The following is a 23,068-nucleotide window of genomic DNA, read 5'->3' as shown; positions in this document are numbered from 1 at the left end:
ATTAGTCCTTGGAATTTCATAGCGAGCTGCATACAAATTACACTTAGGTCCATAATTTGTTAATGTCTTATTTCTTTACCTTGAGAAACCTTTGGGTTGCTTGGGCAGTATGCCATGGGTCATTATCCATCTGCACTGTGAAGGGTTGTCTGCTCAGTTTTGCAGCATTTGGATGAATCTGAGCAGAGAGTACAGCCCTGTGCACTTCAAAATTTATCCCGCTACTTTTATCACACCATCAATCCACTGGCAGCCATACAGTACATGCCCATGCCATAACATTGCTTCCACCATGTTTGACAATGTGGTATTTAGATCACGAGCTGTTTCTCTCCCTCACCATACTTTTTCTTCCCATCATTCATAGTAGTAGTTAGTCTTGGTTTCATCTCTCCAAAGACTTTTTTTCATGCATGTGCAGACTCTTAGATGCTTTCTAGCAAAGCCTAATCTGGCCTTCGTGTACTTGAGTGTAATCAGTGGTTTGTACCCTTTGTAAATCCTCTTTATATTCATTCATGAGGGTAACTCTTGGTTCACTGGAAATAGAAGACACGTTGACTATCATCAAGGGAGTATCATTTGAAGGTGTCTCACATCTACCTTCTCGACTTGTGAAGGTTTTTTCATAACCATCAAAGTAATTCTGTCTTTCAGGCCATTTGGTGTTGCAGATCTGGTCAGTGCATTCATTCATTTTAAGAATGAACCAGATTTGACCACTCCTAAAGTTTTTGCTATAGCTCTTATTGGTTTATTTTGGTTTTTCAGCCACCTTCACTGACATCTCTTTGGGCCTCATGTATAAAATTACAATGAAATCCTGAAAAATACAATTTCAACAGTTTGAATCTACTTCAGATATTATGTCTGTCTTACTTGTCAAGGAATAACAAGGAAACAGGCTTTACCTGGCCATGAAATGCCTCGTCAGTCAATTGTTCAACTAACTTTGAGCTTCTGAAAATTGAGCAATGGGCATAAAAACAGCTACATCCATATGCCATCTTGCGGCTCCCGCATCTTTTCCCTATTTCCTGTCTCTACACTGTCAACAAAAGTCGCTGTGGCCAAAACAAAACAAAACAAAAAACAGCCTTAATTTCTAAACAGTTAGTGCCAAATGTTTGCAAAACCCCTTGTATTAAAGTTCAACACACATATTTATTTAAAATCCCCTGTGGTGGTGTACAGAGGTAAAACTACAAAAGGCATGTCCATAAATTTATGGACCTAACTGTATTTCAGTCTGAAAGTGATCAATCTGGCCAAGTAGGTAATGAAAAAATATGACTATGAGTTCTGTGTTTAGCGACAATAACTGCAGGTAAAAATAAAGCAAAAAAATAACTACTGAGATAGAAGAAGAGAGTGTGTGTGAGATCATTTCTGCAGTTTGGTGTGTATGTGTGGGTGTGCATGTGCGTCTGCAAGAGAGAAAATATCAAGTGGAGAGTTGCCAGAGGGAGTGAGAGAACATAATTGATTAAATACACTAGGCCAAAAGAGCATCTCTCCCTCTCTACATCTCTGGGTCTACCATCGTCCCATCCATCCTCTGTGCCTCTTTCCTCCACAAAAACACAAACTAGCTATTCCACTCACAGTATGGGAATGAAAGAGAGGGAGAAGGAGGAAATAAAGAAGCACTGGGTGGAAAGAGGCAAAGATCGATGACCAAAATACAGTGAGTCAGGGAGAGAGAGAGAGAGAGACAGAGAGAACAATGGAAGAAGGGAAGAAAGGAAGAAGAAACACATAGGCTGACAAAGGAATGTTGTTAGTTTTTTATTATTCATCCTCACATTTAAAGGTAGTCAACCCCCCCCACACACACACACACACACACACACAAAATGAATTAATGTAGAGCAGATTATATGGGTAATTTAAATATAATAGAAAACAAATAAAAAATTATAATAAATGTCTTTTTCTGCCATGTTGAACACCTGACAGGAAGCAAATTTTAATCAAATGAAGAGCGGTATCCCTCCATACCCCAGAGCTTCACTCTGGAAACACTCTAAGTGAAAATGTTTTCAAAATACCAAAAAATAATGGAAAAACAAGTGTGCGCTGCAAATGGAGCAACATTATTTTCATTTTATATTGCACAATTCCCAGGACGAGTCACAGGAATTTAATACTGAGGTCTTTTTGTATTCTTTTTTCTATTGTTCAAATACACAGCTAAAGACAATGATGCAACACTAAGGTCAAGCTATTTTTGCTACCTGTTGAGATGCACTATATTGACACAAAGTTTAATGCAGAGATGAAATTTTAACAGATTTAAATTACTTTGCAATACCAGAGTACTCAGCGCTAGAATGCTTGGTCAACATATTGTAGGGAATCTTCTTATTATATTTAAGTTGAGTCAAGCTAATTGATTTTTGCAGTAAAAAGTTCTCATTAATTGGATTTTTCTTTACGCTGTTGCTATGTCTCCTGATCTCTGCGTAAAAATTAATTCCAAATTAACAGAACATTTCACTTTAAGATTTATTTCAGCTGCTCTGGGACAAAATGAAGTCTATACAGTCTTCTTAAATGAGCAGTTAAACTTGCTCACTGTGGATGTTCTACTGAGGAAGTTTTGATCTCACAGGTGACATCTTGGAGTAGACAGATGGGCATATACGCTGGCAGCTTCATGTGCAGTTTAAGAGCTGCAACCAACACATACGCAAGCAAAAATCATTGCTAACATTTGTGTTTTCACATATAATACGTGCTTGTATGCACCTGTGTTATTAGTCATAAGATACAAGGGGAATGCTACTTAATCAGACTATCTGTCTCAATAGGATCCCCTAATTAAGACAAGTGGGAACTGTCATACACATGAAATCTCAAATACATATGAAAGTTTAAAGAATTGGAGAGAGAGTGCAAGTGCACTTTCACACACATTCTGCAGAAGTTCGGGGATGAAATGTAGTCGCGGTGAAGTCATCATCAATCAGTGCAGAGACACGGAGAAGTTCTCATTGTGGGTGTCTTTGTGCACAAGACTGTTTATATACATTGTGTATTTATGCTTCCGTGCATGTGCGTGTGTGCGTGGGCGTGTAGGGGTTCGTGCTTGCGTGAGCATGCCTGCTGCGTCGTTCTCCATCAATTTCAAGTGGGCAGAGAGTAATCAGTGTTCACAACAGGACCCTGCTCTGTCTCTCCCTCCCTTTCCTTTATCTCATCTAAATTTTTCTTCTCCTCCTTGCTCGCCACTTCATAAAGCAGCAAGGTGTTTGTTAAATTGGCTTGTTCAAATGAAGAGTGTAGGGCCGGGGGAAAAAAAAAAACAACAAGAGTGGGTGGCTCTGTACCATATTGCAAAATCCACTGTTACTTTAATTATTTATGCATTTAGCAAGTAGGAACTAAATTGTGAGAGTGTTAAATGATAAAATCACTTGTTGAGAACACTTCTTTGGATGGATTTCATTGCTTGGATTATGCCCCTTAGCTCCTGATTTTTAATACAACACCATGCAATTATGTTCCAATTTTGTGGTACCGATTAGGGCGAGGCCCTTCGGTCAGCACCGACTTTGGTGTCGAGGAAATCCCCGACCCTAGCTCCATTAAACACATTTTGGATAAACTGGAATGTCAACGACAAGCCGGGCGTCAGCACTCGGTAGCAGCAGCACGTTCTTGCAGCCTGGCTCCAAAATCTTGTGAAAAGCCTTCTCAAAAGTGCTGTTATAACAGGTCATTGCCCATAAAATTCTGAAAAATAGGGCTGGAATCCATGTGTCCACACACTTTGACCATGTATTGCATCTCAAAAGTACACCTAAATACAGGTACACAAACAAATGTCTGTACTTTTTTTTTTTTTTTAAATTGTAAATAATTACATTAAGCTCTGACAGAACTACTTATAAGAACTGATAACCACCAGACTGCTAACTGAATAGAATCTTTAACCAATAACAGTTTTTTTTAGCACAAACAGCTGAGATTTGTTTAGAGGAAAGCACAGGTTGTAAAATATTTTATACCATCTGCCCGGTAATTTATGCTTGTGCTGGCAGGGTGAGCAGGCTGCAAATCTAGGTAGCTTCTTTTGTTTGTTGGTGTGATTTAAAGCACAGTCCTACCCCCTCAAAAAATAAATAAATAAAAATAAAGAATCAGGCATCCTATCAAAGATTTTTGGTGGGTTTTGTTGTTATTTGTTTTGTTTATTTGTCTAACTGCTTTTTTGTATTTTTTAAAAATCACTTCATCTATTTTTTTTTCCATTGTTTGTCTTACAATGTTGGTTCTTTTTCTAACTTCGTTCGGTGTTTCACTATGGGAATCGCCTTGGCGTGACCAACTACGGAAGCTCCAATGACACCACGTCTGTCTGCGACAGACCTGTCAAGCCGTGCTCAGGGCCCCGCCCCTCCTACTATCACGGCTGACCAGCTCCTCCCTACTCATTCTCGCTTTCTTCCCGTGAGAAACTACATCGGGCTCCCTCAGCGCGTCCAGGCTGGCTTGGTTAGCTGTTTAACAGTTCTCAGGCGTCCCGTAGAGGAGTACGTCGCCGAACGCAGTTCTCCAGTTTTCAGTCTGGATTGTGCTGAGTAAGTCCTTCGAAAGAAGTGTACTGGTAGTTATACACCCTGGACAGCGACCGCGTCGTGGCGAGCTGTCTTCAGCGGTCACCTGGTTTTAATTAGCAGGGTAGCCGTTGTGTGTGTGTGTGTAACTTGGGCTAACGCGTCACGGCGAGCTTTTCGGTGTCCGGCTAGCATTAGCTTGTTAGCGGGTCAGTACCGTGTTAGGTCTGGCTAGCATTAATTTGCTAACCGACCCTAAACAGTGTTAGGTTTCAGTTAACATTAATTTGTTAGCTGGATCAACTGGTAGAGCTCAGCTAACGTGTCACGACGAGCTGACTCTCACGGCGACTAGCTCGGACTTAACCCCGTTGCTAGCGCTAGCTACAAACAGGCTAACGTGTCACGACGAGCCTTGTATAGCTCAGTCTCACCATCTTTCCGACCACGATGGCTACGGCTCCTACCCCCGCCAAAGGGTCAGAACCGAAGGCCAAAGAGGCTGCATCCCGCCCATGCCCCGCATCATGCGGTGCTTCCATTTCGGGCAGGGACTCTCATCCGATGTGCATAGCTTGCATGGGTGCTAAGCATGCTCAAACTTCTCTGGCGGACCCGCAAGGTTGCTCTCATTGCGCCTTGATGCCAGAGAAAATCCTGGAAAGGAGGTTGAGAGTAGCAGTGGCTAACAGCCAGGACCCCTGTCTGTCAGCCAACAATGCTACGATTGATATCCATCAGCCGACAGCCACAACGAGCTGGGCGGACATAATGGAGGAAGTGTCCCCGGTTATGCCCCAGTTGTTCGAGGGGCTCCTCGACCCAACTGAGGGTGAGCCGGCGGATGAGGATGCGGATGGCGATGCCAACTCCGACCTCCTCGGCCTAGAAGACATGGAGGAAGAGGAGGATGACTCCACCTTCCCTGCCCAGCAGTCCAGGCCCCCAAGTGGGGCTGAAGCTGTACCCCCAGTGGACAGCAACTTGTATGATGTTTGCAAACGGGCTGCTGCCAAGCTGGGCATCACATGGCCAGCAGCCCAGGCGGCTGAAGGGGCAGAACGTGACCTGTATGATGGCAAGAGGCTCCCTCCAGCCTCACCACCTGCAAAGCAGCTTCTGCCAGCAGTGCCTGCTTGCATGAAAGAAATGAGTCGCTATTGGTCTAGCCCTTTTAAGAGCAAGCTTCCTACCCAGGGCTGCTCTAAGCTGGAGATGCAAGGAATGGGTGAGCTGGGGCTGACCGGACCCCCAGCAGTTGAGCCTTCAGTGGCTTATCACCTTCACCCTAACCGCAGGTCAGTTTCAGCTTCTTCTAATATTTCTCTGCCCAGTAAGATGGATCGCCTCACCGCATCCATCTGTCAAAGGATGTACAAATATTCAGCACAGTCGGTGTGTTCCCTTAATGCGGTTACATTGCTGTCAGCTTATCAGGCAGAGATTTTAGAGGACATGGGCCGTCAACTGGACTCGGGGTCTCCAAACCCGGCCCTCTGGGATGAGATCTGTGTGGTCAACGATCTCATCCTACGCTCCTCCAGGGGAGCAGTCCAGGGTTGTGGGCGTGTAATGGGTCTTGCAGTCTCAGGTGAGAGAGCTTTATGGCTAAACCTGTCAGGATTGGGAGACACTCAGAAGGCTGAAATCATGGATGCAGCCTATGACCCAGCCAAGGGTCTCTTTGGCCCAGCTTTGGAGAAAATGAGAGAGACAAGCACTCTCAGAAAGCAGGAGGGAGAAGCTTTCAATCTCTGCTTACCCAGAAAAGTGAACCCACAATCTCACCAGGTGCCTAGAGTAGGCTTCGCAGCAGCAGCTGCAGCCGTGAGGGGTAGGCAGAGTGGGGCTAAAGTTCAGAGGCAAGCGGCAAGACTGCAGCCTTCCCACCAGGTCAAGGCAGAAAACCCAAGGCCTTGGGGCAAACACTCCTTTGCAGCAGCTGCTGCAAAGAACCGAACGTCACACCCCGGGGAAGGGAAGAAGAAGCGTTCAGCCTAGCAAGCCTGCAACGTTGTGCATCACCTCTCTCTCCTCCCTCAAAGAGGAGGAAGGTGCTGGAAGAGGCAACCACACCTCCCAGGGTTCATGGTTCAGAGGCTCCTGGGGTTCCCAGTTCATCAGGAGCCCTCTCTCGGTTCCCACACCTAGTTCAGAGAGAGGAGATGTGGGGTCAAAGGTCGCAGTGTCACCATGCACTTCCCCGGTTTCATTATTCACTTCAAAGCAATCTATCAGTGTCACCAAGCACTGCCCAAAGTTTTCAGACACTTCATTGTGTTTCGGGGGTTCAAAAAGAAATAAAGTGTGCATTCCTGCAACCAGGCAGTTTGCCAAGGGCAGAATGTCCCCCCAGTTTAAAGAAAATGAAAAAAATGAAAGAAAGTCACTGTCATGTCACTACGTTCCCTGCGGAGGGAGCTGGCGCTCTTCGCGAGGGGGACACCTCCATGCGGGAGGCAGAGGTGACGTCACACGTGTTCATGGGCCCGCTCTCTGCGCGGCTGGAGCAATGGCGCGCATGCGCAGTCCATCCCTGGGTTATGGCCACCATTTCCCAAGGATACAGGCTTCAGTTCGCAATGAAACCACCAAAATTCAACGGAAAGTTGATTTCAGTGGCCAAGGGAGAGTCAGCAAGCGTATTGGAGGACGAAATTGCTTCCCTGTTACGCAAACAGGCGATCAGAGCGGTCCCGAGCGAGGAGGCTCAGCAGGGCTTTTACTCCCGCTATTTCCTCATTCCAAAAAAAGAGGGTTCCTCTCTCCGGCCCATTTTAGATCTACGTGTATTGAACAAACACTTGAGAAAGTACACGTTCAGAATGCTCACACACAAAGCGCTCTGTCGGGCCGTTCACCCAGACGATTGGTTTGTGACAATCGACCTCTCAGACGCATATTTTCACATCGCCATTTATCCTCCACACAGGAAATATCTCAGGTTCGCCTATCAGAACGCAGCATACGAGTTTCAGACTATCCCATTCGGGCTATCATTAGCCCCAAGGGTGTTCAGCAAATGTGTGGAGGCAGCGCTGTCTCCGTTAAGGAACAGCGGCATCAGAATATTCTCTTACATAGACGATTATCTGATATGCTCCCGATCGCGGGAGCAGGCGATCAGAGATTCCAGGGTGGTGGCAAACCACCTTACGGAGCTCGGCTTCAAAATCAACCTGGAAAAGAGCCGCTTGAAACCCGCACAGTATACGGAATATCTGGGGCTCATTTTAGATTCCAGATCTTATCGTGTCACGCTTTCAGAGCGCAGGATCGCATCCTTCACTCAGTGCCTCTCCCTCTTTCAAGTGGGGAAAGTCGTGCGTTTCCGGCTCTGTCTCCGCCTCCTCGGCCTTATGGCCTCGGTAATAAATGTGGTGCATTTGGGGCTGCTTATGATGAGGGATTTTCAGCGTTGGGTCACGTCCCTACGTCTGTGCCCTCACCGCCATCTCGGTCGCAGTGTAAAAATAACACCGTCATGTATAGCGGCTCTCCAACCTTGGAGGAACCCAGCAGCTCTTGCGGCGGGAGTACCTCTGGGCGCGGTGTCATCCAGGATGACCCTGACCACAGATGCATCTCTGTCAGGGTGGGGCGCAACCATGATGGGGAGGGCAGTAAATGGTGTTTGGTCTCGGAGGCTCTCTCGAGCTCACATCAACATACTGGAGCTGCACGCAGTGCGCTTAGCTCTAAGGCATTTTCTGCCGTATCTCCAGGGTCGACATGTTTTGGTGAAAACAGACAACTCTACAGTAGTTGCTTATATCAACCGCCAGGGTGGTACTCGTTCCCTGCAGTTGCACAGACTGGCCAGGGAAATAATTGTGTGGAGCAGCACAAAATTCCTCTCCCTTCGGGCAACTCACGTGCCGGGTATTCTGAACAGGGGGGCGGACCTCCTGTCCAGAGGGAACCCGTTGTTCGGAGATTGGCGACTTCACCCGCAGGTGGTGGAGCAGATATGGCAGAAATACGGCCGGGCTGCCGTAGATCTCTTCGCCTCGCAGGAAAACACACATTGCCCACTGTTTTTCTCCCTAATCAGAGTGAGAGATCAGGGGCTGTCGCTAATTTTAATAGCGCCACGGTGGCCGTCGAAACACTGGTTAGCAGAAATAATTCAGCTCCTGGCGGGCGAACCGTGGCCGCTCCCCATCCGCCGGGACCTTCTGTCTCAGGCGCGAGGGGAGATATATCATCCTCACCCAGACCGGGTGGCTCTGTGGGCCTGGCCCGTGAAAGGTCGAATTTGAATGCTGCGGGTCTGCCTCTGAAGGTTATTGACACCATTCAGAATGCAAGAGCTTCCTCCACACGTTCTCTTTACAGTTGTAAATGGCGTGTTTTTGAAGAATGGTGCTATGAAAGGCAGGTTATCCCTTTTCAGTGCTCTGTGGTGGAGTTGCTGTGTTTTCTTCAGGATTTGCTGGACGGAGGGAAAGCTTTTTCCACAATAAAGGTCTATTTGGCAGCTATTTCAGCCTGCCATGTGGGATTGGGTGATAAACCTATTGGTCAGCACCCTCTTGTGTGTCGCTTCATGAAGGGGGCACGCCGTAAGCTCCCAGTCTCAAGGCCACTGGTCCCATTATGGGATTTATCACTGGTTTTGGATGCACTCTCCTACCACCCCTTCGAGCCAATCGAGGCTGTAGGGTTGAAATTTCTCTCACTTAAAACCGCTCTGCTGCTGGCTCTAACTACAGCCAAGCGAGTTAGTGAGTTACAGGCTTTGTCCATTCACCCCTCTTGTTTACAGTTGGCCCCTGGTCTTACTAAAGCATGCCTGAGGCCAAACCCAGCCTTTGTCCCTAAGGTGATAGAGTCATCATACAGGTGCCCCACAGTAGAACTGCTGGCATTTCACCCCCCGCCTTTTTCCTCTGTAGAGGAGCGCAGGCTTAACACATTGTGCCCTGTGCGGGCCTTGGGGTCATATGTGGACAGAACAGCTGGGTTCAGGAAATCTGATCAGCTGTTTGTTTCCTGGGCCCACCCCCACAAGGGCAGGCCTTTGTCCCGCCAGAGGCTGTCTCATTGGATTGTAGAGGCTATAACTCTAGCCTATAGCTGTAAGAGTACTCAGCCCCCATCGGGGCTTCGAGCTCATTCTACTAGGGGCATGGCTACATCCTGGGCTTTGTTCAGAGGGGTGTCAGTCCAGGATATCTGTGCAGCAGCGAGTTGGGCTACACCACACACATTTGTGCGGTTTTATAGACTGGATGTCGCTCAGTCATCCCTGGCTCAGGCAGTCCTGGAGTCTAGTGCCTCAGGTCTGAGCTGAGATCCTGGGCAGCACTGGAGCACAGCTTCGGGAGGGCTGGCGCAATCCGGGAGTGGGCTATATCTCCCATAGTGAAACACCGAACGAAGTTAGAAAAAGAACGTTGGGTTACATAACGTAATCCCTGGTTCTTTGATAACAGAGTGAGGTGTTTCACCATCACTTCCCTCCTTGCTTGGGCACGGAAAGAAATCTGCTTAGAATGAGTAGGGAGGAGCTGGTCAGCCGTGATAGTAGGAGGGGCGGGGCCCTGAGCACGGCTTGACAGGTCTGTCGCAGACAGACGTGGTGTCATTGGAGCTTCCGTAGTTGGTCACGCCAAGGCGATTCCCATAGTGAAACACCTCACTCTGTTATCAAAGAACCAGGGATTACGTTATGTAACCCAACGATATGTGGAAAATGAATCCACCACTTTTTTTTAAAGGGAAACAAGGAAATGGATGAGAAAGCCCAGAATACCCATTAAATTAAATACAATTAATTTCTTTATCACTACCCCCACCACCCACCACCCCCACCCTCTGCTCTTGTGTCCCTCTTCTCTTTTCTTGCTTGTGCTCTCTCCAGAGTTTGTCATTTTGTGTGTTCACTCCTTTCTTTTAGTTCAGACTTTTCCCAGAGGCCATTGCAATCTTGGGCTGCTGCCTCTTCTCAAACTCTGTGTGTGTGTGTGTGAGTACGTGTGTGTGTGTGTGTGTGTGTAGCCTGCAGGACAGCACAGTAATCAGAGCAGAGACACACAATGAGGAAAAAAGGGGGACAGAGACAAGGAGTTGGTGTCATTATCACATTATAATTTTAGCTCTGAAACTACTAGTGGCCATTCAGCAGTTGACTATTCAGCATACGGCACTTTCCAGACACACACGCCAACCTACAACAATGAGTAACATTGATCATATTGCTACAATGTTTATTGAAATGACATTCATCTGGATGTTACTTTGCTAACTACAAACCTAAGCATGGGCTAATCGCACCTCTCCATGGTAACAATCTCCCCCAGCAGGATAATATGTGCCGTCACACCATAAAAACTGCTCGGGAAAATCTCAAAAACCCCAACCAAGAGCTCAAAGCATTGGCCCAAGTTCCAAATCCCAAGATCCCAATCTAATCGAACATCCACTGAATGCACCAGAAGAAGCCTAATCCATATAGGATCCCTTGCTGCAACCCAGAAAAGCCAAATGGTCCACCAACAGCAGAGGACAGATGTCTCATGTTCATGCCCCAAAGAATCACAGCTATTATTAAGCAGATGGGTTTATGTTATGGCTTACTGTACATACATAATTAAATACCAGAGCAATCAAGTAAGGACACAAATACACTCTCATCAACACAGGCTGATTTAAGTCCACAGAATGAGAGGCACAATGCATTTCTGATGATGGAATTAGTTTACAATGCCCTGGCTGTTATACATCATGCTCCAGTGGTCCTCGACCTCATGCCTGCTCCCTTGGGTTTGGCTTCACAGTACCTGAAAAGGTTATTTGCTGTGGGAATGGTAAATGTCAATTTTCACTGGCTAGTATGTCTGACCTGTAAAAAAAAAAAAACTGTCCCTGTTCTGATGAAATTAATGTCCAGCCTCTTCTTCTAAATAGTAACTGCATCTCTTATTCCGTGGAACAATAAGAGCTGCACTCAAGGACCAAAGCTTTGATGTTGAGCCTTTGTTGCTAACGTTACCAAAGCTAGATACATAAAAATAAAAAAATAAGTTTGAACATGGCATTGTATTTGGTGCATTTGTAACATTTTAATCTTAAAAATTAAACAAATAAGGAGTTAAGAACATCTTAACTGCACAGTTGTTTCCATAGAGAAATTTATTTTAAAATATTTGGCAGCCATAGGCAGTAGTTGAGGGATGAAAAATTATGGGTGCCATTCATACTGGAACAGTGGGGTCCAAACTACATTTTGAAACGGGCAATTCTTCCCCCTTTTTTTTTGGAAGTATTGTTTGTTAAAATTGTTCTGAAAAATTACTTTGTAAAAGAAGAAACAATCCAATGCAATGCAAATATAGAAAAAACAAATATGTAAATATAGAAAAAAAACAAGTGGTGCAGGGCACAACAAACCCACACCCCCGGCACAAGTTTTAATGTTACATGTACACGGACAGTAGTGATACGCTTCCAATGGCGGCGCCAGGGGGGGCATAGGGGGTGCTATAGCACCCCCTGGAAAAGTCATAGCACCCCCGTAGCACCCCCAAGAAAATAGCTTGTGTCTGTGTGTGTTGAGAACTGAAATAACAAATGATCCTTCAGAGCACCCTCAGTAAAATGCTTAGTCCCCCCTTAGCACCTGCAGAAAAATATTTCTGGAGCGACCACTGTACACTTCTTACTGCAACAGATGAGAATGAGGTGTCTTTTTTCGGCTGAGATATGGCCAAAAATATGAGCTTCTTGTGTTAAATTAGAGAACCTACAATTTCAGCTTCTGGATCGGATCCAGATGGTATTCGGTTTGGTACTAGTTCTTGGCTCTCCACAACTGTGTACTAAATATCAGATGAATCCTATGTTAAAGCTAGGTATTTTTCAATTTTCTGGAATTTTTACCTTAAACCTGACCCAATTATGGTGAAATTGTAATCAAACTTAATGGTCGCTGGCCATCGTTTGTGCAAATTTGGTATGAATTGAACTGGTAGTTTTCTGTATTATTGTTAACAAACAGACCAAAAACAACAACCCGTTCCTCACTCCGGTGGGCGGGGTAAAAAAAAAATATCTGCATTGTAGGTAATACATGTGGGTGGTAGTTAATCAGGTGATGTGGGAAGTTGATCACCCTCAAGTCTGTGAATAAAGAGTACCTGAATGTTAACAGGTAACAGGTACTCTTTATTCCAAGGTACAGTACATGTTACTGGTGGTGGGTTCAGTAAACCCAGGCAGAAACAACTAATTGTCCCTTGATATGATAAGACCTGGTGTTACACCTGTGGATGGCATATGGGATGAGTGTATTTTAGTATTGTCATTTCTATTGTAGCTCTATTGATGATTCATGTAGTTTCATGTAATTATATACTATGACCTAATGCCAATCAACAGGTACAACACTTTTTTAGACGCTTGGTTATGTACACCTGCTCAACTGTTCATTCATGCAAATGTCTATGCAAGCAATCACGTGCCAGACATGGTGGTCTGAGTATAAGTCAAATAACCACTCGTTACAACTAAGGCATGCAGAAGAATCTTTGAATGCACAATCTTAAAAACCCTGTCCTTGAAGTAGATGGGCTGTAGCAGCAGAAGACCGCACCAGTTGCCACTCCTCTCATGTCAGAACAGGAAACTGAGGCTACAGTTCACAAAAGCTCACCAAAATTGGAAAACATTGCCTGGTCTGATGAGTCTCAATTCTGTATTCGGATGGTAGGGTCAGAATTTGGCATAAACAACGTGAAAGCACGGATCTATCCCAGCTTGTATCAACGGTTCAGGTTGGTGGTGGTGCACACTTTCGGCCCTTTAGTACCAAATGAGTACCACTTAAATGCCACAGCCTAACTGAGTATGCTTGCTGACCATGTCCAGCCCCATTCTGTCCACAGTGTACCCATCTTCTGTTGGCTGCTTACAGCAATTTAACACGGCCATATCTCAGAGCTCAAATCATCAGATTGGTTTCTTTTGACAGTCTTTTCACTGTACTTACATGGCCTCCACAGTCACCAGATCTCAATCCAATAGAACAACTCTGGGATGTGGGGGTACAGGAGATTCATTGATGAGCAGCTGACAACTGCGTCATGCTATCATGTCAGTATGGACCAAAATCTCTGAGGAGTTTCCAGCACCTTATTCAATCTATGCCATGAAGAACTGATGGAGTTCTGAAGGTGAAAGGGAGACCAACCCAGTACTAAGAAGGGTACCTAACCAAGTGGCTGATATGTTGTTGAATTGATACATTATGCCTCCACTACTTTTCAGTTTAGCTGTAAAATACCTGTTAAGAAAAAAATTAAATAAATACAAACATAAGAAAATTCAAGATTTAGATCAGTCTTGATGCTCTGTATAACAAAATGCAAAAGTTGAAGATGCCTCACAGCCCTAGAGAGGAAATGACCTATTTTGAGTGTTTTTAATCCTGCGTGAATGTGTATAACGTGACTTTGTTTGCATAAACACTATAATCTAATTATCATACACTAATCTAATTATAGACCTTACTTTGATTCTAAGAGTAATTTGATTAAGCTGTTTACATGCGCAGCAGAGGAAGATTTATCTTAATATATCCATCTTAATGCAATCTTGCATAGTGTCTGTTGACTGAATTAACTGTCATATACTTTTCCCTAGTCAACTTTCAGAAATTCACAAACTGCCCTCACAAAATGGAAACTATATTTCTCATTGGCTGCCTTTTTCACCAGCTACTAATAAGAGTCCTGCAGTTTGTCCAGATTTTGAAACACTGAAGCCAGCTATGAAAAAAAGACAGTAGCTCTAAAAATGAATGCTTCCATATAGTTTGCAAACTGCACAGATTGGCACATCTCAGATGGACAGATTTAGTCAGCATATGGTGTTTACATCTCTAACAATCCTCCTATAATGAAATTAATTTCACAGTTCCCCACACATTTTAATCTTACAGTGAACCTGCTGCACATGACCTAAGTCGAAGAAACCGGTGGTTGCTGTTTTCCTGACTTTAGTTAAATTGCACTACTCTCATGATCATATTTGGTTTTATGTACAGGTAGCAACTGTCATATAAAGTTAGCTTTTACACGTCTTCCCCTGCTTGTCCTTTTCTGCCTTTCTCAGCCCCACTTGGTGTCCATCTCTTTCTGGCTACAACCTATTTCCTCCCCCATGAGCCCCTGTGATGGCTTCATCTTCCTGTGTCTCTCCCTCCATTCCCTTTATTCCTCTTTCCACCTCTCTTCTCCTGTCAACTCTCATCTCCCCACCCCTTGTCCCTGATTCTGCACCTATGCTTTAGTCTCCTCTCTACCTCACCTTCTTACCTTTCATCTCCACTCCTTCTCTCCTGGCTCTTCATGTCACCCCAATTGCCCTTTTTGACTCCTCTTTTCTACCAATTCATCTCTTGTCTCCTGTCTCTTTTCCTTTCTTGTCTTCTTCTACGTGACCTGACACAGGCTTCCTAAAACAGCATGACAACTCCCTCACTCTACTCTCTTTTTTGCATCTCCTCTATTCTCTTTCTGTGCTTGGTCCCACAAATAAGATGGTGTTTTCCCAAAAGATTTCAGTAATTTGTTTCAAAGCCCATCAAAGGTGTGGGTTAATAATGGAGTGAATTTGCCTTGACATGCCTAGACAATAGCCTTGTAGACCTAAATTATGCTATGGGCCACCAGAAATTGGATTTAAAAATTGATGCCCTCAGAGGAACAGTGTGAAGGTCACTACTATAACCTATAAGCCCTGTTGCAAATAGATTCAGAGGAAAATAGTCTGCATCATGAACTTGTTTACAAGCTCTCTAAGAGAGTCATTTTGGCCTATGAATTTGGCTGGTAATGGAGTCTTTCAAATAAGTTGCTGATGTGATTTTCTGCAGTTCATTTTGGGCAAGGAAAAAAATACACAACAAAAATCTGAGGATGCACCAATTCAAAGTTTACAATAGCACACTTTTGCAAAGCTTGGTGCTTCTGAATGCTACTTACAAAGATTATGAATGACAAAGTGCTTCTCCAGCAGGGGTCATAATCATTATAGACAGCACATGACCAATCAGAAATACTGAGCTTTGTGAACGCCGGCGTGTGGAATTTGATTCAAACGTCCGGAACCCGACTTGCGTGGCTCCCAGTACCTGTGTATTGATATTCTTGTGTATTCCTGTATCTTTAGATACATATTTGGAATGATCTGATATGTGTGTTTGTTTGTTGTGTTGTGTGAGAAAAAAAACAGAGAAGGTATGTGTTTGTGTTCAAGGTCACTGTTCCATTTCCGATTCGGGACGCTGCCGCTATCTCAGCATCCTCTCTGCCAGCAGCATTGATTAGCACTCGGCAAGCATAACATCACACACCACACACACACACACACACACACACACACACACACACTCTCTCTCTCTCTTAGATTTGTTCACAGAGCTTCTTTTTCTATCTTTCAAATGGATGCTAATGCTGTGAGAACAGCAGACCTCTCCTGTAAACTCACCTAAAAACATGACGTGTTATGACATTTGTATAGACTAAAGACAGAGAACAATATAAGGCTGAGCCATGTAAAAGAACAGACCAATTTCAACATTGTACAGAATGAGTAAATTTTCACTGATGATGTGGCAGAAATATGGTTCATATTTCTGTAACAAACCTGGACATGTTCCAGTCGCACAGTACTTAGCTGTTACTCTCCATTAAATCAAACATTATCAGCAGGTTGGCCATATTGGCCAAAGCCTGTGGAAGCTATTTCTGTTATTTCCTTTTAAAAAAAAATCATAGGAAACAAACAGAAACAAAAAATAAAGGTTATTAAAAAAGTTATAAAGAAAGCATGTTATAAACTCCTGGGTTATGGTGTGTGGATCTTGGATGTATATGACTTTTAACAGCTCTTGTTATCAGTCAGCAAAGCTGATATTGGCCTTGCAGATCTAAATATGCGAAGTTAAAGATTTATAATATGAGAGTATTAACTATTAAAATATGCAACGATGACAGGTACATCTACACACAGTATAAAGGAAAAATTAACTGTATTTCAGAGTAAGCAAATCAAGTGACTAATGCGACAAGAACAACAAAGCTATGTTTAATTTGGTGATTTCATCTAACACTCATATGATTTAGTGGGCACATCAGGCACTTCTGAGATGCTCTGACATTGCAGACAATCACTGGGATCTCTAAGGTCTGATTTTGCAGTTGTATTACTGAGTGCATGTTGTCCCATTAAATGCATTACTGTTTCAGATATGATAATAGGCCTCACCATACTTTTCCATCGGGTTATGAGAGTTGATCATCAGTTGAAGTTTTTTTTTTTCTATGACAGAGTGCTAGAGGTTGAAATGAAAAGTAGGAGCAGCTCTAGCTGTTTTTTATGTACATATGTATACTGTATGTAAAGCTGCAAAATGGATATTGGGCATACTGTATAATGCCTGCATGTGAATATCTGTATCATACTGTGGTGTCAGGCCACAATTAACTGTCCAGTAAATCAACCTGCCTACAGTGATATGACGCCGAGCTCTTGGCAATGAGGCTTCAACGCCATCTCAAAGCTGACAAAAATTAAGTTTTAGTGGCCCTAAAAAGTGTTTCTAGACAAGTGGGGAATTGATAAATGACAGACTTTGAATAGCCTGGTCCACCATTACCATGGATTTTGTGATGAGCTGTCAAGTAGGGGCACCTAAGTGCACTAAACAGTATGCTATTTTCCTTAGTCAGGTAGACAGATATGAAAGAATGGAGTGACAGAAAGAGAGGGACAGAGAGAAAGAGAAAGTAAGACAGAGAGAGAGAGATCTTTCTGTTTAAGATGCTTTACTTGGTTTCAAGGGCAACTGACTCTGAAACAACAAAAAATAATAAGTGTGTGTTTTCGTGTGTAAGAGTGTGTATTGGAGTCAGTAGTGCTAGGCTAGGATTACAGGCATTTAGTTCACAGCGATATACTTCTCTCATAGGCGCAAGCAAACCTCTCTGCATACTGATTAGACATAAGTGTCTGAAAAGCAGAGGGTCTCAGTGGATGTGCATGTTTGTGAACGTGAGCGAGGAATGACAGTGTGTGTGAATATGGATGTAGGCTGCATCTGAATATGTTGGTGTGAGTGTGAAAATGCTGTTGATAGCCCCAAAGCAACTGATAAACACATAGCAAATTATTCCAAACGCTCACTATTACTGGAAAATTAGCCATTAGCTTTTGTTCTAATTGCATTGGAAATTAGCATTTTAGCTATTAGCTTCTTCCCTAAATTGTCTATGGAAATTAGTATATTAGTACTTGGTGAGTGAGTCAATTTTTGAGGAAATCAGGTATCAAGGGCTGCTATTTATAAGCACTATCATGCAGCAAAAGAGTCAATAGTTTACATTCTGCTACAGCTAATGATGCCATTTAAAGTGCTCTAGGCCTTTGCTTGTATATGCCAAATGTTTTTAATAACTTGTAGTGAAAAAGTAGCACATATCAGGCCTGTTTTCGTGAATTATTTTACCAGTTTAGGGATCCAAAAATACCTACACTGATACTGATACCTGCTAGATACCAAAATATTGTTTGAAACTATTTAAAAAGCACGTTCCCTTCGATGTAACATCAGTCAGGTGTTTATTTTGTCCACAATAAATAATAAGGGTCCCACCCCTTCCACATGAGTTATAATGCTGCTATGAATCCTGGGACTTCTCAGGGGTACTCTGATTAGCTGAGACATGCTCCGATGCATTTGTAACATGGCTTTTGGATATTTAATGGTCTTAAAATGTTCTATTTTGGAATTGTGTTATGGTTGTACACCGTAAAATTAAATTCAGCCAGTATATCATAATTAGTAATAAAACTTGCCCTAGCTGCAAGAGCCACCATATTATCTCTTAAAGGAACAGGATCTTTTCTTTAAAACACAGGAATATATAAATAAAAACAAAAAACAAATCCAAAAAAAGCTCCAAGTACTTTCCAGTGGTAGATTGATAACACAAGGTCCTAAATGCAACAAACAACAAATATTGTTGTCAATGGCTTGAACCACTGCTGAATGAGCTCAAAAGCGAGCAAATGTAAAACAAAGCATCTGGCCATGTTTTGCAATCTGGATGTGTTACCTCAAATAGGCTTTGGGAAAACACCATTTACAAAGGAAAAACAACTGTCAACAGGCTCCTGTCAATTTAACCAGAAACAGCTGGCCTGATTTCCCTTCTGCTGAATGCTAACGGTGCTAATGACATTCACATTGTCAAGATCACTTCAAAAGAATGTCTGTGTAATCCGTTTCCACAAATGCTCTGAAAATATTACCTCCTGTGGACATCATGCAGTGCGTCAACAGAAATCTCTTATAACAAAAATTGCCTTTGGGTGTTGCTCAGTTTAAATATAAAACATGCTACCTGCTCAATTGTTTTAATGTCATGTTTTTCCCTTCCATAATCATAATCATTCTGATAACACAGATTAAAAAGAAACAGTGTTTAACAAACTAGGGGCATAGAAACAGTGTTGTTGACAGTCACTTTTTGTCAATATCAAGCTTCAAGAATTTCTGTGAGGACAAAAAGGACTCTACTGTACAGAAAGAGACAGTGAAGAACACATCCTGCCATCCCATGGTTGTGGACGCAAATACACACTTGACGATGAATCTAACCAGCACAGATGCATAAGCAGAGAACAAGACACATGCACAACACATGTGAATAGATGTGATTGGTTTTCATCCTCTGAACTGAAACTAACTGCAAAATCAGTTCTATTTGATTTGCAACCAATTTTACTTCTCAAGTAGTAAAAAAAGGATAACATGCTGCTGTTCAACAGGAGAAAAAAGGGCTTCAAGGATGAGACTTACTGTTTAGGCTCAGTAACCTTTTGGACAGATAACCTTGCATTTATTCAAAAGACCAAAGTGACATTAAATTGTTATTTTGTCTCACCACAATACAAGGAATGCTAGACAGGAATACAGATACATAGAGTACTGTGCAAAAATCTTGAGCCACCCCTACCCCACCTCAATGCTTTGTTTTGCTTCCAAGGAACCAGACTTTGCTGTATTTTTTCAAGTAGTCTTGAGCAAACAGTTCTATACTATACTATACTATACTATACTATACTATACTATACTATACTATACTATACTATACTATCCTATACTTTTTGCACCAAAGAGCTATTAGCTGCAAAATTAGCATATATTATCATGGTGTTCAATGGACACCATGGACAAGTGGAGGATCAAAGAAGACATGACAGGCCTAAAACATGATCTACAGCAGATGATCAGTATCTGAAAGTCATAACCTGAAGAAATAGGAAAAAGAAATCCAGCAAAGACCTGACATAGGACTAAGAGATCCATCTGGCCTTCCAGTTGCTCCATCTACTGTTCACTGAAGCCTCATCAGGGAGAAGAGGCTGAGGTATGATTTTCTTTACAACATGACAATGATCCCACACACATCACAAATGCACTAAAAGCATACTTGGATAGAAAAACACACAGTGGAACACTCAGTCATGAACTGGCCTCCCCAGAGCCCGAAGCTCAACATTATTGAAGCAATGTAGGATCATCCTGATAAAGAATGGAACAAAAAGCAGTCAACATCCAAAAAAGACCTTTAAAACGTCCTTCAAGAACTATAAATGTTAAGCAGGTTATGCCATTAGCAACAGGGCAGGTTGGTAACAGTTTTATTCAAGGCTGTACATCAGATTATCTCTACTTTCCTCTCAGCAGAAAACTATGATTGCATTATCAACCTGAATGCTAGAGGAGACCCATGATATGAGAGCATCAACACAATGACCTTAGTATGCTGTATGGGACTCCAAAGTTAATTCAGCAAGTAAATAACTAAACAGTAATATATTACATGAGCCAAGACAGCAGTCAGACTAAATCACATACTACCAGCCAACACCACATGTCCCCCCAAAGGCCAACCAGCTAACTGAGCCATAAATACTGGTTGTAAATACTCCTGAGAAGTTGAGTTTTTACAGCAGTAAGGTTTTGTATTTGCCCCCAGTTCAACGTGAAAGCAAGATACAAATGATCTGAATGGCTTTATGCTTGCTGAAATTTAGCTTCAAATTATTGTATCTAAAAATGCTACTTTTTTTTTTTTTCTCGTTGTGGACATCAGTGATGATTTAATGATTAAGCATATAAGTGCAGATTTCATTCTATAGCAGAAACAAAAAAGTAAATAGATATACATATTTACAGATTTACGTACAGTACATACACATACATGTGCACAAACATGCACATATACACACTTAATGTGTAAATAGTGGGTGAGACCACCCTCAAAGCCCTGCCTTCTCTCTGTACCTTGCAAAAACAATATTTTTGCACTGCTTTTTCAACTTTTTAATCTGAGTCATGTTGGGACATTGCTTCAGTTTATCACTCAGCTTTTGATTGTTGCGTTTTACAAAGCGCTTATAAAGCACCTTGAGGCAACTGTTTGTTGTGATTTGGCGCTATATAAATAAAACTGAATTGAATTGAATTGAAAATTAATCAGAACAGTAACTTTTAGTATTTCTGATTTTAAGAATAGTGGATGTATATGATCTCTGCATGCAATATTATATATTATCATTATCACCCTTTTTGCAAAATGGATAACAATGATAGTGAACTTCTGCATGGTAATTCAAATACTGAAACATTTTATGTACATGTTTTATATGAGATTTCCAGATTATTTTATCATCTATTGGACCAAGGAACTTATTTACATAAACTCTTTCAATGTCCACTCCATCTATATGTATGTATCTGCACTTGTGAATTTCTTTTAAGTTTACCTTAATGCTACCACTAACAGAATGTGTGATGCATGATAAATGTAACCAGCACAGTTTGTTTATTTTCAAATAAGAAAAAGTATTGGACTCACATATTCTACTGCGTTGCATGTCAGGTATCTTGTGTTCTATTTAAGATCATTCCAAGTAACACACAAGTAAGCACCTGTCTAGACATACCTACACTTTCCTAAAGGCATGTACCAGGCCATTATTACTTCCTTCAATAACACAGGCACACACACTACAATCCTAGACCATGATTAGATTCAAATTGGTTACAGCAAAAGCAATGGTTGATCAATACTCTAATTTAACAACAATCAATAAACAGCCAGAGCGATAAAATATTGTTATGAGTGAAACATCTGAAAACACAGGGTTTTAAAACTCGCACAGATCGGTTAATTTCCGTGAGGTATACAAGAATCATGCAGAAATACTGTACATGAAACTCATGCCCACACGCTTAGACAGGTCATAGGTCAAAACTGTTATACTTCCAAAACAAGTGATTAAAAACTGCACTTTTATATCTATAATAATGTTTTCTTTTTATTACCCATTCTTAGTTGAGTTCTAACTTATTTTTTATTACCCATTCTAACTTTTTATTGCTGTCCTCCAAGTGTGGTTGAAGTGAACCATAAACTCAGCAACTACGTGACTACACCGGCTTTTGCAGAAATGTCAGATCACAAATGTCAACCAAATCTTTTCCTTTTTTTAAAAAAAAAAAAATCTAATTTGAATCAGCATCACTATCATACATTACAAGACTACACAACAAATATACCACTTTGTTACCTCTATGCCTCTCTTTTACTGGCTACCAGTGGCTCTACTGGTGAGTAATTGATCCTGCATTTCCTTCATGTCCATAAAAGGGGTAACAATGTTTAAAGCTTACTTTCAATTTTTTTTTAAATCACAGAGCTGGTTGTATGCATCTCAAAACTGAAAATATGCCCTTCTTCTGAAATGTAACACTGAATTGTGGATCATTTCTATACTGTAATTAATGACCGCAACATAAGATGCCAACAATTTCTACACATTTCCCAGCAATACAGTGATGGGGACATAAACACATGTGTGATTAAGTAAATACAATGACTCACCAAATGGTTGGTGGTTCAGATCCCTCCACTTCCAGGTAGTCATACTTTTCCTCTGTCTGGAAGTCTGTAAAGATGACAGAGATGGTGTCGCCAGGTTCGGCCAATAGGATCCAAGTACAGTCGGCTTGGTTACCATAGTTGCCGGGGTAACCGGGACTGGTCACCACCCCACTGCCGCCCCTCACAGTGCCCCCACATGTGTCCTCAGCTGTCAATCAAATCAGAGTGACAAATAGAAAACCTGGATTAGGGAGAGGAGGAGGGACCGAGGGGCGGACTTTTTTTTTTTTTTTTTTTTTTAAATTGAATTTCTTGCTTTTGGAATTAATTGTTTCAATTTTCACTACTATCTTAGACTGGGTGAATCAATCAATAAATTAGTATAATTGATTCAGCTTATTTACCAAATTAGCAATTAAGATCTAATTCTCAATATAACATTATTTCTTAGCCACTCAAAAATTAAAGTTCAGCCAGCCCAACTCCCCAACTCTCTCCTTCTAAGAAGTGATTTTTCTCAATTATTGTAATTTTAGTATTACA

The 23,068-nt window shown here is 42.3% G+C and overlaps 1 protein-coding gene across 1 annotated transcript in view; it reads right to left on the bottom strand.

The window, feature by feature from the left end:
• The window catches only part of csmd3b (CUB and Sushi multiple domains 3b), a 381,849-nt gene that overhangs the window by 160,297 nt on the left and 198,484 nt on the right, over positions 1-23,068 (bottom strand). Inside the window, exon 5 of the mRNA XM_030740552.1 lies at positions 22,526-22,733. Coding sequence (XP_030596412.1) covers positions 22,526-22,733 — 208 coding nt within the window. The remainder of the gene's footprint in view (positions 1-22,525; positions 22,734-23,068) is intronic.

Source organism: Archocentrus centrarchus, chromosome 11 (assembly GCF_007364275.1).
Source record: "Archocentrus centrarchus isolate MPI-CPG fArcCen1 chromosome 11, fArcCen1, whole genome shotgun sequence".
Lineage (NCBI taxonomy): Eukaryota > Metazoa > Chordata > Actinopteri > Cichliformes > Cichlidae > Archocentrus > Archocentrus centrarchus.
Note: the sequence above shows the minus strand (reverse complement) of the source record. Positions and strands in the feature narration are given on the sequence as shown.